The sequence below is a fragment of the Echinops telfairi genome, unplaced genomic scaffold (genome assembly GCF_000313985.2).
Source record: "Echinops telfairi isolate 266 unplaced genomic scaffold, ASM31398v2 ScPeMD7_2291;HRSCAF=2852, whole genome shotgun sequence".
In the NCBI taxonomy this organism is placed as follows: Eukaryota; Metazoa; Chordata; class Mammalia; order Afrosoricida; family Tenrecidae; genus Echinops; species Echinops telfairi.
Genome location: NW_022106189.1, coordinates 32050901 through 32068866, shown reverse-complemented (window position 1 = coordinate 32068866; position 17966 = coordinate 32050901). Strand labels below are relative to the sequence as shown.

Sequence of the window (17966 nt, the reverse complement as noted above, 5' to 3'; positions counted from 1 at the left end):
AGCACCCACATACACACCAACTATGCAATCTGTAATAGGTCCTTGTCCCCTTGATGGGACCAGGAGCAGACACTCAGACTACACCTGGCTAATCAATTCTCGCTTCTAGGATATTTATTTTAAGTGAAAACTAAAGTAGCAGCCTTGGTACCTGGTGGTTCTGGACTCCTTATCCATCATGAGATCCAGCTACAATTCCTACCTTTGTGTTCCATTAGATGCTGTGGGCTCCTAGCAAGTACTTTCCCTCTTTATCTAAACTAGCATCTTACGCTATGACAATATGTATGTGTGTGAGTGCACAGTTGCTTTTATGTGAGGAATAGCTCTTCTTTTCAAAGATATCTAGGTATTACGTAAGACTTAGTACTGATTTTTTTTTTTTTTAAGTTTCTATACTATGGTAGCTTAGATAATACTTGGGGAGACAAGGTGCTCCCAACTATGTTACCAAGACAGGCATTATAAGGTCTGATAAGTGGAGAAGATCAGTAGTCCGGATGTGTGTGTGACTCAGAAAGTCAACTTAAAACAGTTTAAGACAAAAACACTTACACCTCAAATGTCCAGAGGCAGAATTTAATCTTAAACACAGCTGGTTAAAGATACTCAATAATGCTTCAGTGGTGTACTTTGAGAGGTTCCCAGGTGACATAGTGGCTTAATAGTAAGGCTGCTAACCACAAGGTCAGCAGTTCAAAACTGCTGCTCTGAAGGAGAAAGATGAGGCTTTGGGCTCTTAGAGTTACAGTGTCAGAAATGTACAAGAGCAATTCCACATTGTCCTATAAGGTCAGTATGAGTTGTAATCATGGCAGTGAGATTTTGGATTTACTTTGAAAAAAACAAACAGCAGGAATAATGCTTCAAGGTCTATCATGAGCAACAAGAGGCACAGTAAACCAACTGGACTTCATCTAAACTAAAAGTGTGGCGCATCAATGACAACACTGGGAAAACTTGAGGAAACCATATACCCACTAAGGGTTTAACTTTCAGAATACATGAGTACGTAGAACTCCTACAAGCCATCCACAAAAAGGCAAAGGGCTTGAATAGACATTTCACCACAAGATATAAAGATCACAGGATTACAGACATTTGTACAATATTCACGGTAGCGTGACTCATCATAGCTCAAAACGTGGAAACCACCAAAATGAACACCGACAGATGGAGTATTGCGAAATAAAGTCTTCCTACATGCTATGACATGGATGAACCTCGAAACACGTGATACCGAAAGACAAAAACCAAACCCAGTACCATCAAGTCAGCTCCAACATAATGACTCTTTCGGAGTAGCACTGGCTCCATAGGGTTTCCAAGGATGTAAAATCTGTACGGAGGTGGACCGCCTCCTCTGTCTCCCAAGGAGCAGCTTGGTGGGGTTACACTGCCAATCTTGGTTAGCAGCCCAACACTTAACCCATTGCACCACAAGGCTTCCTTAACTGAAATAAGCCCATCACAAAAGGATGTATGATCCCACTTATAGGACATGCCTAGAATAGGCAAAGGCGTAGAGACGACCCAACCCTATTAGTGATTACTAGGGGTAACAGGAGGCTGGAGCTAATTCTTAGGGAGAACAAAATTTCTTATGGGCGATGGAAAACTTTGGAAATGGATAGTGATAATTACACATGATGAAAATCATGGTCATGGAATTGTACATGTAAAAAGTGTTGCAACAACAACTACTTTTTTTTTATCATGATTGGGGACTCATACAATTCTTATCACAATCCATACATATACTCATGTGTCAAGCACATATGTACATTTGTTGCCATCATCATTCTCAAAATATTTGCCTTCTACTTGAGCCCTTAATATCAGCTGCTCATTTTCCCCCTCCCTCATAAACCCTTCATAATTTATTATTTTGTCATATGTTACACTGTCTGATGTCTCCCCAGCTCTCTTCTTTGCTGTCCTTCCCACAGGGAGGCTATATGTAGATTCTTGTAATTGGTTCCCCCTTTCCACCCTACCTTCCCTCCACCCTCCAGGCATCGCCACTCTCACCACCGGTCCTGAAGGAGCCATCTGTCCTGGATTTCCTGTGTTTCCAGTTCCTATCTGTACCAGTGTACATCCTTTGGTCTAGCCAGATTCGTAAGGTAGAATTGGGATCATGATAGTGTGTGTGTTGGGGGGAAGCATTTAAGAAATAGAGGAAATTTATAGCAACAACTATTTTGATAGGCATCTATTTACCGCAATGCTAAGGGAAAAAGTGAGATCATTCTCTCATGTCATTCTCACGTATTCTTAGCAATACTAGGCCCAAATAAGTGTCTTTCCCTTTATGCCTATGTTTTACATTTGAAAGTATTTGCAATTTATTTTACACCGAGCTACAATGACTTAGAAAACGACGGATGGTAGTAATCAACCAGACTACCAACATTTCAAAGTTTCACAAGCATGTATTTTTCAGTTTATAGATGTCCCAGGAATGGTTCCGATTATACACAAATCAGCTTTATTTCTTCCAAATGTTGTTGAGGACAGGCTGGTACATTTCCGTAGGACAACACTTAAAGAGAAGCAGAGCTGAGGTGTAATCTTATTTATAGAAGACGAAGTAGTTGGGTGATGGCTGCCTAAGACAGAGGCTAGGATGAGAGCTAGGGAAAAGGTCAAAACGAGAAATCAGGACACAGAAAAGAAAAAGGAGGTCCCAGTGGTGTCTTGGCCAGCTAATATCTCCCTCCTACTCTTGAGCTAGCCTCTCCCAACCCCAATCTCTGTTTGTTCCCAAGCAGATCTCTTGGGGCACTAAATCAGAGTGGGCAGGTTTGTGAAAAGATGTGCTTTTATTATGATCACCATTCTGTTGTTCTGTTAAGAGAAGGTTCCTGAAAGATATAGATGAGGACACAGGGGGGGAAAAAAAAGAGATCCTGAAAGAGAAGCAAGCTTTTTTAGAAAACAAAGCAATACAAGCATCTGGTTTTGTTTGTAATCTTGTTCATTTTTCTTCTTCTCGGTCCGCATGGTTAGGAAGTTAACATCAGAGCACGGCAAGAGGAAAAGGCTGTGAGACTGGTTACTTGTTTTGCTGACAACAAACCACGTTTGTCTGTTACTTTGTGTCTTCTCTGCAGTTAGCCGGGATCATCTCTTCACAACGTAGCCCTGCCGGAGTTTCCAAATCTTCTGCTACAAGCAGCATGTCTGCCACGTGCAGGGCTCACAAGTTTCTACACAATTTGTACGTGATCACTTCAGGAGTTAGAGGCAAGTCAAGCAACTATCAACCGCTTCTCTGGCATCATTCAAAACAAGGTGTGTTAGACAGGCACAATAAACTACCTCACAAGGCATTTTAAAAATTAATTTAAATTAATAAATAAAACCAAGGTATTTATAGTGAGTTTCTTCCAAGTTTACCCATGATCCTAGATTAAGTGATGGCCTAAGGGAAGTGATGCAACAATTTCTCAGTTGTGCTGAAGGACTTCATCAGCAGTCGGGTCCACTGCCCATGAGGTCATGCTGTTAAGCTGCTGTTCAGTCGGCCCCAACTCATGGCAACCTTATGCTCAATGAACCGCCAAAGTGCCTGGTCCTGCACCATCTTCATGATGCTTACAATCCATAGTTTTCATTGGCTAAATTCTTGAAGTGGATTGGCAGGCCTTTCTTCATAGTTTCTCTTAGCTTAGAAGCTCTGGTGAAACCTGTTTAACATCATAGCAACAACTCAAGAGCCTCTCCTTCCTGACAGTTAAGTGGTGAATACCCAGTAAGTGCCTTGACCAGGAATCACACCTAGGTCTCCCCAGTGAAGGCGAGAATGAAGGAGTTCTACTGCTGACCAACTTATGCCACCTTTTCTCGGGGGCAAGCTTTCAATCAAAAGTTGTTTCTCACGCCACCAGGGCTCCTTCCTGACAATGTGGTTCAAATGAAATTGGTTTTTTTTCTTGTTATTTTAATAAATCATTTTATTGAGGGGCTCTTACAGCTCTTAAAACAATCCATATATCAATTGTGTCAAGCACATTTGTACATATATTGCCATTATCATTTCCAAAACATTTTCTTTCTGCATGAGCCCTTGGTATCAGCTCCTTTCCTCTGCCCCCCCACCCCCAAGCATATTTTGTATTTGTGGTTTTTTTTAATTAAATAATCACTTTATTAGGGGCTCATACAACTCATCACAATCCATACATACATCATTTGTGTCCAGCACATTAGTACATATGTTGACTTCATCATTCTCACAACACCTGCTTTCCACCCGAGCCCTTGGTGTCAGCTCATTTCCCCCCCTCCCTAATCGTTTTATTAGGGGCTCATACAACTCTTATGACAAGCCATACATACATCAATTGTGTAAAGCACATTTGTACATTCATTGCCCTCATCATTCTCAAAACATTTGCTCTCCACCCAAGCCCCTGGCATCAGGTCCTCATTTTTTCCCCTCTCCCCCGGCTTCCCCCTCCCTCATGAACCGTTGATAATTTATAAATTATTATTTTGTCTATCTTGCCCTGTCCGACGTCTCCCTTCACCCACTTTTCTGTTGTCTGTCCCCCAGGGAGGAGGTCACATGTAGATCCTTGTAATCGGTTCCCCCTTTCCAACTCACCCTCCCTCTACCCTCCCAGTATCCACTCACACCACTGGTCCTGAATGGATCATCCGTCCTGGATTCCTGTGTTTCCAGTTCCTATTTGTACCAGTGCACATCCTCTGGTCTAGCCAGACTTGCGAGGTAGAATTTGGATGATAGTGTGGGTGGGTGGGTGGGGGCATTTAGGAAGTAGAGGAAAGTTGTATTTTTCATCGTTGCTACATCGCACCCTGACTGGCTCGTCTCCTCCCTGAGACCCCTCTGCAAGGGCATCTTCAGTGGTCAAATGACATTCTATCTGGCTTCAAAACACTGCTTTGCAAGGTATGGGTGGTCATTTTAAAATTGCTTCTGTGAAGTAATGCGATTCAACAGTTCAGGCTTTTCAAGACTCCTAAAACAATAGCCGTTTTTTTATATCTACTCATTTAGAAAATGATTACATTATCATTGATTAGATTTCATCACAGAAATTATTCAATATATTTTTAAATTAGTAGTATGTATAACAGCATATTACTTATTCTGGTATAGCTACAGCTAATTTAGGGAGCCCTGGTGGCATAGTGGTTATGCTTTAGGCTGCTAACTGCAAGGTCAGCAGTTCAAAATCACCAGGAGCCCTTTGGGCAAAAGATAAGGCTTTCTCCTCTTGTAAAGCTAATCTTGGAAACCCACAGAAGCAGTTCCACCCTGTCCTATAGGGTCCCTATGAGTCAAGATCAATTTGATGGCAAGGAGCTTTTTGTTTGATAGCTTATGTTTGAAGCTCTGGTGGCTCTGTGGGTACACACTGGGCTGCTAGTCTCAATGTCAGCAGTTCAAATTCACCAGCTGTTCCACAGGAGAAGGAGGAGGTTTTCCGATCCCATAAAGATTTACAGCCTCGGAAACTAAAGGGATTGTTGTGCTTTGCTCTATAGGGTCCCTATGGTTTAGAATCAACGCAATGGCAGATTTCGGTTTCATTTTTATGAATTGGAACAGACTCGGTGGAGGCAGGTTATAGCTTATGCTTATATGGGAACCGCTGACAACAGAATTTGAGAATTTGAGAGGTAAAATTTGGCTTAATCCTGAGTTCCCCTTTTAGCAATTGTGTGACCTCAGACAAGTCATTTGGCTTTCTGAGGTATCCCTATCTTCCTTGTAAAAATATTGTTAAGGGTACGGTCAGAAATGCAAGCTACAAAGAGTCCCTGGATTACAAATGTGCAACTTCCAACCCATAGCTTACCCCTTTTAGTTTTTAAAAATCATTTTACTGGGGGCTCATACAACTCTTATCACAATCCATACATACATACATCCATTGTGTGTCAAGCACATTTGTATATTTGTTGCCATTATCATTCTCAAAACATTTGCTTTCTACTTGACTCCTTGGTATCACTCCTTGGTATCAGCTCATTTTTTCCCAGCTTACCCTTTTAAGCGATGAATTTTGACCTGATTTTGAGAGAATCGTACTAACTCCTCTCACAACACCAACTCACAACAAATTCTTTATCACAATAACCGTCACGTGCTGCACATACACCTTTATACATCATTGAAAAGGCAAACGCATTGGGCCTTTTCTTGCATTAAAGAACCACATGTAACTGTTCTTGCCGATAAATCACAGTTGGACACTTAGGAAGAGATCTCGTTGGTAACCTGGGCAATATCTGTACCAAAGACCCTGCAAGACGCGACAGGTGTCGTATAAATCATCTTAGAGGTATTCACCTCATGCTCAAGTTTCAGCTGAAAACGAACTCTACCCTCTTTTTACTGCTCATAAAATAATTAAGTTTTTAACATGTAATAGGGGCAATTAAGCTGAGCTGGAGAAATCCAAAGTAGAGGTAACTATTTGGCTAATTAATATGAGGTTTATCCCTTCAATTACCAGCAATTTAATAGATTGGGTAATTATTTCTAAAACTTACATAAGTGGAACCACAATCTTCCATCTCAGCTTTTTGTGAATCAACCAGGATTTCTGAAGCACCAACCACACGCTCAGCATCAGCAAGAGTTGCTATGTTGCTGGATTGCCTAATTGTGTGGAAGAGGAGATCTAGGATTCAGATGCTGGTAATAAGAATGGTCCCATCAACCAAGGTTATGAATATCCATTTTAAGGCAAAATGGGGGAAACCGCAATACAGTATTCTCCTTTTGAAGACTTCCAACACATAAAAGCAGATTGTGGGTCATTGAAAAAAAAAGAATGGTCTGATCAATAGCCTTCAATTCATGGGATAGGAAATGAACAAGCCCAGGGATCAATCAATACTGTTAGAAGACTGCCAGGATGCTTTCCAGGTAAATGAAATTAAAATGATTTCATTTCTTTCTTCTATTAATACAATCACTAGAACGCCAACAGCTTAGTTACTGGCAAGAAAAGCCATCACGTGAAGGCTGGCACTGTGGATGACAAAACATTATTACCTTGGATTGGCTTCTTATCAGAGAGTTTCCGTTAAAACGGAAACCCATCAACCTTGTTTCCCCGCCTCATGAGCACACAGACAGCACAAACCTGGATTTCTACATCTCACAACCCACTTCAGAGCAAAGCAGGCAGCCAGAGTTGTGAAGGCCCACAGCCCACCCCCCATCCAGGAACACTGACCAGAGAATCAGACCAGAAACAGGTAGACTTTCAGACTTCTCAAATACTTTTCTTCCTGAGCACCTGAGGCATACAGCGCCATTTCTACTTACAAAACAAAAAAGGGGAAAAAAAGAGTGTTTTTAAATGACTGCAGTCAGGGCAAGAAAAGGGAAACAGAGTCTTTATTGTGTCCGGTCCCAACAAGCGTTCACTGTGTGCACATTCCTCCAGCAGGAGACAAAGACCTTTGTGCAAAATATGTCGAGAAGAAATAGGTAAACAAATGCTATTATTGAATACACACAAAGAATGTTAATATCACGAGTTCACAGTCAAGGGGGTAGTACAAAAGAAAGGAAGCTAAATCATCATCCTGATGTTTGTCCAAATAACCATCTAGGCTGTAGCTGTGAGGTGAAAAAAAGGGCAGCTACCGCAACTTAGGAGAAAGACGTTGGAGACAGCGGAGGCCATGTGACACATTTCTCTCGCTGCTGCATCACCACCACCTCTCCCCCACAAGTTGCAAGCTGAGCTCCTTCAGACCTCAGAAGCCAATTGTGACTAAACTTCCCAAGTCTTTTGGGATAGTTGGCATCAAAATGAGATGGATTAAAAAAAAAAATCAGTTTCATTTGGAGACATGTCGGAACCCACTTCTAGGCTAAGGAGGTCTTAACACTGACATCGTAAGCGTCACTCCCCCAAATGGAATTTAACCAAGTGGGGACCACTGACGCCATCAAGCCTGAGTGGCTGTCCGGAGAAGCGGCCCTGGCCTAGGAAGCGGTTTTCCTTGCTCCCCAGCGGAAGTGAGTGGAACAATGCTGCTGATTCCCAACACACCCATTTCTGACAACTGCTCAAAGAACTCCACAGGGCCCACACGGGCGGTGCCAGCGCACTGTTTTGGGTTCAACAGTCACACGAGAAGGAAGCACAATACAAACTTTGTCCTCCCCACTTTCAAATGTAAGTCATTTGAAAACCAAAACCCACTCCTATGAGCCAAGGGCAGGGCGTTCTGGAGGACTGGCACTCCCACCCTGATTTTGGAGACACACATGTCCCCTCACCACCCCCCTCTCCTAGTCAATTCTCTGTGCAGTAGAGAGTGCAGCCCCTAGTCTTCCTCAGGGACAAACAAGCAAACTCCCCGGAGGCCAGCTCCCGGGGGAGGTGCTGGCAGCCCACAGAGAAGGGCTCCACTGGCTCTCTGGAGTTTTCCTGACTGACCTCCAGAACACCTGTCCGCTTGGTCCCCCATTGTTGAGACAAATCTCTGCTCCCACAAGCGCCACCTTTCACCTGGCAATTTACATAGGCAGCGGGGAGGCATGCTACAAGGAGCCCAGAGGGGTTGTTTTAACAGGAAGTGGCATAAAACAAGCTCGGATAGAAAAACATTACCTGTTTCCCTTGGTGTTTACTCTACACAACACACACGAGCTGACTGACGACTATCGTTCTTAATCTTTTCTGAGAAGCCAGACGGCTGTCATTCCATTTTGGAGACTGACAACAAACACGTTTACAATGGAGCCCTGTGACTTTCTGGCTCAGTGTGAGCCGGAAGGCTCCTTTTCCCTGCACCTCGGCCTCTCCTATTCTTCCCCGACCCCATCGGGGCCTCACGGAGGAGTATCCTACAACGTAATCATGACAGCAACGTTCCAAAATAACCCTTCCTGGCCTTCACACTGAGGCAGGCGTAGCCAGTCTCTACTTTCCTTACAGCCGAACCATGTTTTTTTTGTTTTTTTTTAAAAGGCAAGAAATTGACCTAAAGAAACATAATACAAAGTTTGTTTTAAAGATAAAACATTTGGCTACACCTGTGCCTCTACGTATAAAAGGAAATGTGAAAGCCTCTAAAACAGCGGCTCTCAACCTGTGGTCGCACCCCTTTGGGGATTGAATGACCCTTTCACAGGGTCGCCTGATTCATAACAGTAGCAAAATGACAGTGATGAAGTAGCTACGAAAATAATTTTATGGTTGGGGGTGGGGGGGCAAATTCACCACCACATGAGGAACTGTATTAAAGGGTCGTGGCATTAGAAAGGTTGAGAACCACTGCCCTAAAATGATTCCACATCACAGCCCCGTGTGCAAGCGTGTGGTTAATATTATTTGGATGAATCCTGAATGCATTCAACTGCTAAAGCACAGTACAAGACCTTGGTTGAACTTGTTCTGAAATAGTTTGGAAAGGCAGACACTGGTTTGCTGGGCAGTAGCCTGTCTCGTCAAATCCCTGGCAAGCTGGGAGGGGGAGGATACAGTGAGCTGGTCCCTCCTGGTAGCTGGCTGCTCCCTGCTGGAAAGGACCAGGGCCCTGTGGCAGACTAGGGAGAGTCTGGGGTGAAAACAGGCAGGGTTGTCCCCTCAGGTGTTCCCACTGGGGACCCAGTGAGAGTAAAGGAAGCCAGTGAGATTTCCTAACCAAGAAGCAACAGTAACAGCACAGTAGCCCAACTCTCATTGGGAACCTGCTCGTCAATGAAGCACACAGCCCTGGAAGACGCCCATGTTGATTCCAGGAGTATAACAGAACGAAGTCCACAGTCGGGGGGGCCTCAGAGGTGCAACGCAGGCTAGAGGAGCGCATGCGCCTGCTTCCAGGGTCATTTTACCACAGAGACTGCCCCGTGGTCCGTGTGGAGCTTCACGTTTGTACAACGGGCAATCTACAATATATTTATCCATAAACAAGCAAAGGAAAAAACCACCCAGCAAAAATCTCTGGTAAAACTCTAGACATAATTATAAATTTATATTGTACCAATAAAAAATAGTTAAGAGTTGGGGACAGATGGCTAACAAGACACCAAGCTGAAGTGAAGGCTGAAGTCTGGTGTTTTTACTAAACTCTGATCATAAAGTAGTATTTTCAATATTTTTTAAAAAATTACTATGAATTTGCCAGGCCCTGTCATCCCAATTCATATCCCCTCCTTCCTCCTATCTCCTCTCACCCCTAAGGAGTTAAAGGGAAGCATAGTTTTGTCCAGTACCCTCTTTAAAAAAAAAACACTAAGTTTCAGAGAGAGCTCAGAAGAGATAACCTGAGCCCATGGATGGGTTTTGACAAATATAACACAAGACTAATGGCAGTTGTGTTTTAAGCAGCAGACGCCCACTTCACGAATTAAAATCTCTTAGCCAAGTAGGACAAGCGAGAGAAGTAAATGTGAACATTTAGAAGCTTAGTATTTACTTAAAATCAAGATGGAAAACTCAGAAGGTGCTGCCTGACTGCGATGGTGTGGTATACATTTAAAATATTGGAACGCAGGCATTCTTACAAATGGCAATATAACCATAATATACCAATTATAATCGTGAACAAGTTTTTCAATGGACAGGTACTTGTGGCGAGCTGTGGACGAGGGAAATGTTGAGAAGAACACAGCAATGGGAGCAAATGCTTTTGGGATAAGGCTCTGGGAGAAGAAGGGCACTGGTCGAGGTCCACGGTGGCTATCCGGCCAGCTGCCTTGGTGCCACAGGAAAGTATACAACTGGCAGGATTCAAGAGGTGGACAATTCTGCAGCCCCCAAAGCAAGTCTCTGGTTTCACTCCCACGTGCTGTGCTTTCCAGGCTCCACCAAGGCCTCCTCAGGAGGATCTGCTTTCGGACGTGTAGTAACGGTACAGGAAGCCTAAGAGAACCGCGCCTAGGATCGGGAGGACCCAAAGCGACCAGCAACTAGAGGTGGGGGAGAAAGCAAGAAAGGGGTGAACATTGCATACCACACAACGGCTATCTTTCAGCATTCACATTTTAATAATCTGATGGGCAAAGGGTCCTGATTTGCCTTGGGAAATCTAGCTGCTTTTATCACATAGGAGCTGGAAGAAACCAAATTACTTGGATTGGATTAACAATATTAAACAGCAACAACAAAAACAGAAAAATCAAAGAAGGTTGAAAGCAGAATGAATAGTGTGATACCAAAACCCAACAAAGTACACACGTACACACCTCTTATACAGACATATAGACTTCTGAGTCGTGGGGTTACAGGTGGTTTAGTATTTTCTTATTCCCCCCCACCCCCACATATTATAAGAGTAACATTTTAAAAACAGGACAAACAAGTACAATTATAAAATACAATAAAAGAGCATTTAAGCATTATAACGTTTGATGCCTTTTGGAAACAGTAATTTCTATTTTGCTGTTTCATCTGCCTCATGTTTTTAAAATTTAATCTCCACAACAACACCATGAAATTGGTGTTATTATGATTCCCAATTTATAAACAAATGAAAGCTTTGCACTCCAAATCACAAAGCTGGTTAGTAAGTGAGGCCAGATTCCAGGCCCAGGCTCCTAACCTCTAGTCTGGATACCAATAGACTGCACACACATACATACAGAGAACAGACTGATAGTGCTGATAAAGAACAGCAACTACGAGCCAGCCAGAAAAAGCACTACCAGAGACTTTTCTTAGGATTGTCAAGACAGTAATCAGTCTCCTAAAAATAAATGTTCCTCTTTCAACAAGCTTATTAATAGGGCTAGTTTGAGTGTGTAATTCTGTTATAAACCAGTGGCTGGCTATCCCTCTATTTAAGGCATATACAGTCTTGGTATTAGAAGGTTTTCAAGCCAATAAAACCAGCTGAAGTCCAATAATAAAAAATTCTTTTTAATTCTCTTTGCCTAACATACCTACCATTTAGTACACTTAAGTATGGCAGAAGGCTGCCTTGGACAAATTAAGAATGCTAGCTGGGAGCTTTGTTACAAGAGGCAATTTGGCGTATTAGTACTATAGCACGGCTCATGAGGACATTGTGGGCATCTCTCCGCAAGACTCATGAATTCAAAGCTCCAGGAGAACCACAGAAATCAAGCAAACAAACACTAACAATGAAGGTTTCAAAAGGAAGATCCTTAGAAAACACTGAAGGGTAATTCTTCAGGACAATGGCTAGATCAGAGCATTCATTTCACTGCCACTGAGGACAGAAAAGGGACAGCTTCGACTGAGCCTCCAAGGAGGCTGAATCTCGGACTAACACCTCGGCACTATGACAGCTCTCCCAGTTATTGCATGTTGTGGTGATTTATTGATGTGTTTAAATAATACTTCAGGTTTTAAGGGTTAAGTTTACTTTATCACCTTAGGCCCTGTGTTAGACAGGGTTCTCTAGAGAGATAAAACCAAGTTGCTGACAATTTAATAAGTTTATTTATAAAGATAATTAATATATAACAAGAAATGAACTGTTAAATCACATACAGATAAATATATAGTACAAGAAATGAACAGTTAAATTATAAAGCAGCACAAATGGCTCAGTGCAACTCACTCCCGTGACAGAGAGTTGTGAGACACTAGCAGTCCTTCAAGTCTAGTCTGCTGCTAGGTTTTCCTCTATATAGAGAGAGAGCTAGGCTATCTGAGCACAGCAGCAATACAGCAAGGCAGGTCACCAATTGTCAGCCAGGTCACCAACCGCCAGTCCCCAGCTCCAGAGATGTCTTAAAGGGACCTCAACTTACAGTGACACAAAGTTCACAGGCCAGGCGTCCCACAGGTAGTGTAGCCTGTAAATTGAGGCACAGAACAAGCAATACAGCCGCACATTGGTCCGAAGATCAAAGAGCAAGAGACAAGAAAGGCGAGGCTCACCGAGCCATTTATCTCTTGGCCCTTCAGTTAATCCCACTTGTGTTTATCGGTCAGGCTGGCACAATAAACTATCTCAGCCCACATGGGGCAATTTGTACACACATTGTTCACTGACATCAGTTAACATTTTCCATGATGTCACACTTTCTCTTTTCACTTAACTCTGGTTGTTCCATTTCATATGGATGTTTTTTTCTTTTTTCCATGTTGTAGTTAAGAATCTTCACAGGATAGATTTATTTATTTACATATGCGCTGTAGTATTCCATTGTATGGATATTCCAGAATTTATTTATTCATTTTATGAGTGAGTGGACACTGAGGTTATACCTTTTTTTTAAATATCCACAATTATGCTGCCACGAGTGTGTCTCTTACAAGCTTCTTGCACATGTGCATACACTGCTGTTGGGTGAATCCCTTGGAATAAACAAAGCTAATCACACAAACTTACTAAAGAATGCCAAGCTGTTTTCTCTGCTAAGAAAACTTATGAGTCTTGGCAATTCACTTTCTTAACTAATTACAATTACTTTCAAAACTTTTTTTTCTTGGCCAGTCTGTTCGGTGTGGGGTACACCCAGTATTTTACTCAGCATTTCTCTGTTGACTAGTGAGAGGGAACCATTTTTTTAAAACCTTTTTGCTTGCATTTGTGTTTTTGATAAATAACCTATGGATGTATTTTAAACTTTTTCTCCAACCCTGCTTTTGCTATTTTTAAAAAATCTACTTGCAGGAACTCTTGCATACTAATTTCTTTTCTTTTTTTTTAAAATTTTTATTCTTCAGCTAAGACAGCAGAAGAGATGATTTATAGTGCACACTACATCAAGCCACAACTGAGAACTGAACTAGTCCAGAATATCTTAGGTCCGGGGCAAAGGATCAAAGCCAGGCTGGTTAGGTGTGTGCAAGGTGACAGGTCTCTTGGGTGCTCGTGTGTGGCAACTGAATGGTGACAGACGTTCCAGATCCACAGCGGGGTGCACGCAGTCAACAGCTCGTATCAGTGTCCCGGCCTCGGGCACTCCATATTCCTGCAGCTGTGGCTTCTGAGGAGGCACCCGGTAGCTTTACTTGTACCTCTGCCTCATCTTTCTTCTCTGTGCTTCAGTCTGCGCATTCGTTTCTTCCTCCACTTGGCTCTCATGGTTCGGAGGTTTCTAACAAGATGGCACTAAACCCCAGAGCACATACTTATTTCTTAAATCAGTTTAGTGTGCAGTACAAAGTAATTACAAATGTGCGGTTTGTCTTTCCAAGTGTTTTCTGGAGGATCTGCCGAGAAGTCCTTAATAGGAAAGCAGGCACATTAGCTCCCTTTAAGTTTGTACATTCCACCAACTCGATGGAAAAAAAAAAAGAAAAAGAAAAAGAATTTCTCATTCTCTACAGTGCTTGAAGTAGAATCTGAAAAAAGATCATAGATGATCTGTGTAATCTCGATAAAGATAGCGCTTACAAACCAAGGATTTCACAGCAGACACTTCTGTGACTCCTCAAGCCCTGGTGACCCCCTACTGCAGAGTGCCACTGTGCTCCACGGACTTTTCCAGATGCAGCTTGGCCAGGCCTTTCTTCTGAAGTATTTGTGTGTGGGTTTGAACTGCCAACATTTCAGCTGATGGTTGAACATTCAGTATTTTGTAACACCCAGAGACACGCAAGCAATAGCAATTTATACCTTTCAGAGCTAGTACTACTGTTTTACTGATTGACAACAATAGGTTCCAGGGTCACCACTGTGAGGATGGTGCAGGGCAGGGTTCATTCTGTTGTACACAGGATTGCTCTGAGTTAGAGGCACCTCTAAGGCACCTAACAACCACCCCCGCAAGAGAGAAACTTTCTATAAACCCCTGAGAAAACCCAAATGTGTGAACATGACTCTGAAAGAGACATTTTCTTTTCTCCTGTAATATATAAAATAGCACCTACCTTAGAGAGCCCTTGTGAGGATTAAATGGCTTGGATTTCACATGGAAAATGCACAGCTAGGTTGTGCTACAGAAACTGGGTGCTTGACTGGCGTCGTGTAATAGCTATTACTTGTCCATGCGCACAGGCCTCTGACTGTGATTCATTTATGTCACAGAACATTTTTTTAATGGTTGAGATGTACATATATTATATTAAAGTCATTGATAGCATTAGCGACAGAAGAGCTATTACAACAATGCAGTCAGGCACATTACATGGTAGCATTGCTCACCTCAGCCCCGCTTGGTAGTGCACGTGGAAAGAGGGTGAAGGGAAGGAGGGCAAAAGGAACAGGGGAGTGAGAACTGGAGAGGAGAGGGGGAGCCGAGGGGGCTAGAGACCAACGAGAGCGAGATCTCTAGTGCTAACCCAGGCCTATATACCTTTTGGGGGCGTGCAAGCCCACTAATTACAGGTAAAGTCATACGTCACAGGAAGGGGTTGCACTATAGGTTATACAGCAGTGAGAGAGTGGTCTAGGGACATACACGCAATAGGAAGAAGAGGGATTGGGGGCATACATGTGACAAGATGGGCGGATCCTAGATTTAGGATGGCAGTTTAACTTTGACCTGTTCTCTGGGTCTCCATAGGAACCATTATCAGTAGGGTGTAAACCCCACCTACAGGAACCAAATAGATGACTGCAGGCCTGTCCATTGTCTTTAACAGCAGGTTGTGGGGCCCACTGCAGTCTGGCAATTGATCGCCCTCAGGAGGGGAATGTCTCCAAGCCTCTGACCTCTCCCCACAAGTCCCCCTTTTGTTTTATATACAAAATTCAAAAGCCACATGGGCGACATGGTTATTTTCTATACATTAAAGGCTGTCAAGGCAAAACTTCATGATCCAACTAATCTAGCCAAAAATTCAGACTTATAGCAAACATTTAGAATCCAGGCACTGGGGGTCAAGTCCCCTTATGCCCATCTGCTATTGGGGGAAGGTATGAGAGAAATTGGATACAGAGGCAGAAGAAATAGGGCCAAATAGGAGTGTCTGCTTCTACAGGGAGATTGAATCAACCATGTGCTCACTTTAAGGCAGCACAGTTTCAGAGGGAGAAACTGTGGAAAAATAGATTACCACAAGAAAATGCACTTGGACTATATCTCCAACTACTAGAAAGGCGGCTTTCCTACCATGGAACACTGGCTTTCCAGATTTCCTCCGTACACGTCAGGGATTAAGTCCCAGTTTTATTTCCCTTAGTGCTAGTATCCCACATTTCCCCTTTCTGCATTACATTTAAGATTTAATAGTGTCACGGAGGCAACATGGTCTCTCTTCATATCTCTTAGCTTTCTATAGAAGCGACACAAGACTGCGAGCATCAAAATTATGATGAATGTCACAGCACATTTTAAAAAGCATCAAAAGCACGTGCCCTGAAATGATTAAGAATGGCTGAAACTGTAAAAATAAATTTCACTGTTAATGACTTTTGGTCAAAAAATAATTTGCTGTCAAAGTATACTCTTAAGTGATATTATACGTGTATATTTATGAGAGAGTTTGCCCCTCTGCCACTGAATCAACTCCACTCAGTGTGACTACAAGGCGGAGCAGGACACTGGGTAGGGCGACCAAGGCTGAACGTTTGACGAAAGCAGAGTGGGTTCAAACGGGCACCACCTTGAGGTCCCTGGCCTGGCATGACGGAAAGCATAATAAGGAAGTCCAAAAAGGGGATACTCTACCTTTTGCACGAGTTATTTTTCAGAGGGTCCTGAGGAAGAAGCATAAGTTTAAAAACAAAGATTAACATAGTTTATATAAATCGTCTTCACTACTATCCACATACACGCTCCAGCCCAAAACAGAACTTCCACCTACCATGCATTTTGATGTTTAAGAATACGTAAGCATTGAGTGAACTGGAAATTTTATCCCTGACAGATAAGCCCAAGTGAAGAGCCACTAATGAAAATATAAAGTAGTGGCCTAAACATTTTAGATGTAAAAAACACTAGTCCTACAAACGATACTAAGCTAAACTAATCTGAAGCCATGGGGCAACGTCTAGTTCAGCTGGGATGGCCACTGGCAACAGCGCAGAACGACTTTCTAAAAACATTTTAAAATACAAAACACAAACTCTTCTACGGTGATATGAGATAAACTGTGGAATGTTAATAGATCAAGCAGATGACTGCTTTATGGCTTATCGAAATGAATTCGGCTTACTCTTTGAGATCATCATAATTATTGCACAATGAAAAACAGGAGAATAAAATTAAGGAAAATAACATAACAAACTGAAAAATGAAATTTTGGCAGCTTTTTTACTAATACATGTCTGGGCCTTGAAAACATTATGAAAAGTGAGAAGAGCCAATAAAAAAGGCTACATATTACAAAATTCCACTTATTATATAAAAACTCTCTGGACGAGACACAGCTACAGAGACAGAAAGTAGGTCTGGGTTGCTTAGACTTTGGGGAGGGAAGTACATGAAAAGTGACTCCTGATGGGTGTGGGGCATCTTCTCTGGATGATACAAAAGCTCTCAACTGGATGGGGTGATGGTTGCACAACTCTGAATACACCAAAGACGCTTACATTTCAAGCGGATCAATTGTATGGTATGTCAATTATAGCTTAATAAAGCTGTTATTAAAATGTTTCTACCCAATTTAGGTACATTGCAAATGATGCTATTCCTTCCATAATTAGCTTTACAGTACAAAAGGCCTGCTAACCTACTGCCAGAGGACAATAGTCAATTAACACAGGTTCTTGCTATCCAAAATAATACCTTTGTCACTAAGTAGGTATGTACATTGACTCTGATTAACCACAAATTTTAAAAATGGTCATGAATTTCTAAAACCCAACAAGCTACACTGGTCACCGCTAAGTTGATTCCTATCCATAGGGACCCGGCAGGACAGAGGAGAACTGTCCCATAGAGTTCTAAGGCTGGAATCTTTCTGGATCACACTGCCACATCTTTTTCCTGAGGACTGGCTGGTGGATTTCAACTGTCAAGCTTTCCGTTACAGCTGAGGCCTTAATCACGGCACCACTGGCTCCTTAGAAACCATACACACTGGCCTAGACACACTTTAGAGCTATTTTTTATATTCGTTTTCATTTCATCCATCCAAATTACTACCATGCAA

The 17966-nt window shown here is 42.5% G+C and overlaps 1 protein-coding gene across 1 annotated transcript in view; it reads right to left on the bottom strand.

The window, feature by feature from the left end:
• Positions 1 to 10397: 10397 nt before the first annotated feature.
• LOC101655752 (cytochrome b5 type B) overlaps positions 10398 to 17966 on the bottom strand; it is a 46078-nt gene continuing 38509 nt past the window's right edge. The window contains exons 4-5 of the mRNA XM_004704581.2: positions 16541 to 16569; positions 10398 to 10918 (exon numbers count right to left, since the gene is read on the bottom strand). Of these exons, the coding sequence (XP_004704638.1) occupies positions 10828 to 10918; positions 16541 to 16569 (120 nt within the window). The 3' untranslated portion in view covers positions 10398 to 10827. The remainder of the gene's footprint in view (positions 10919 to 16540; positions 16570 to 17966) is intronic.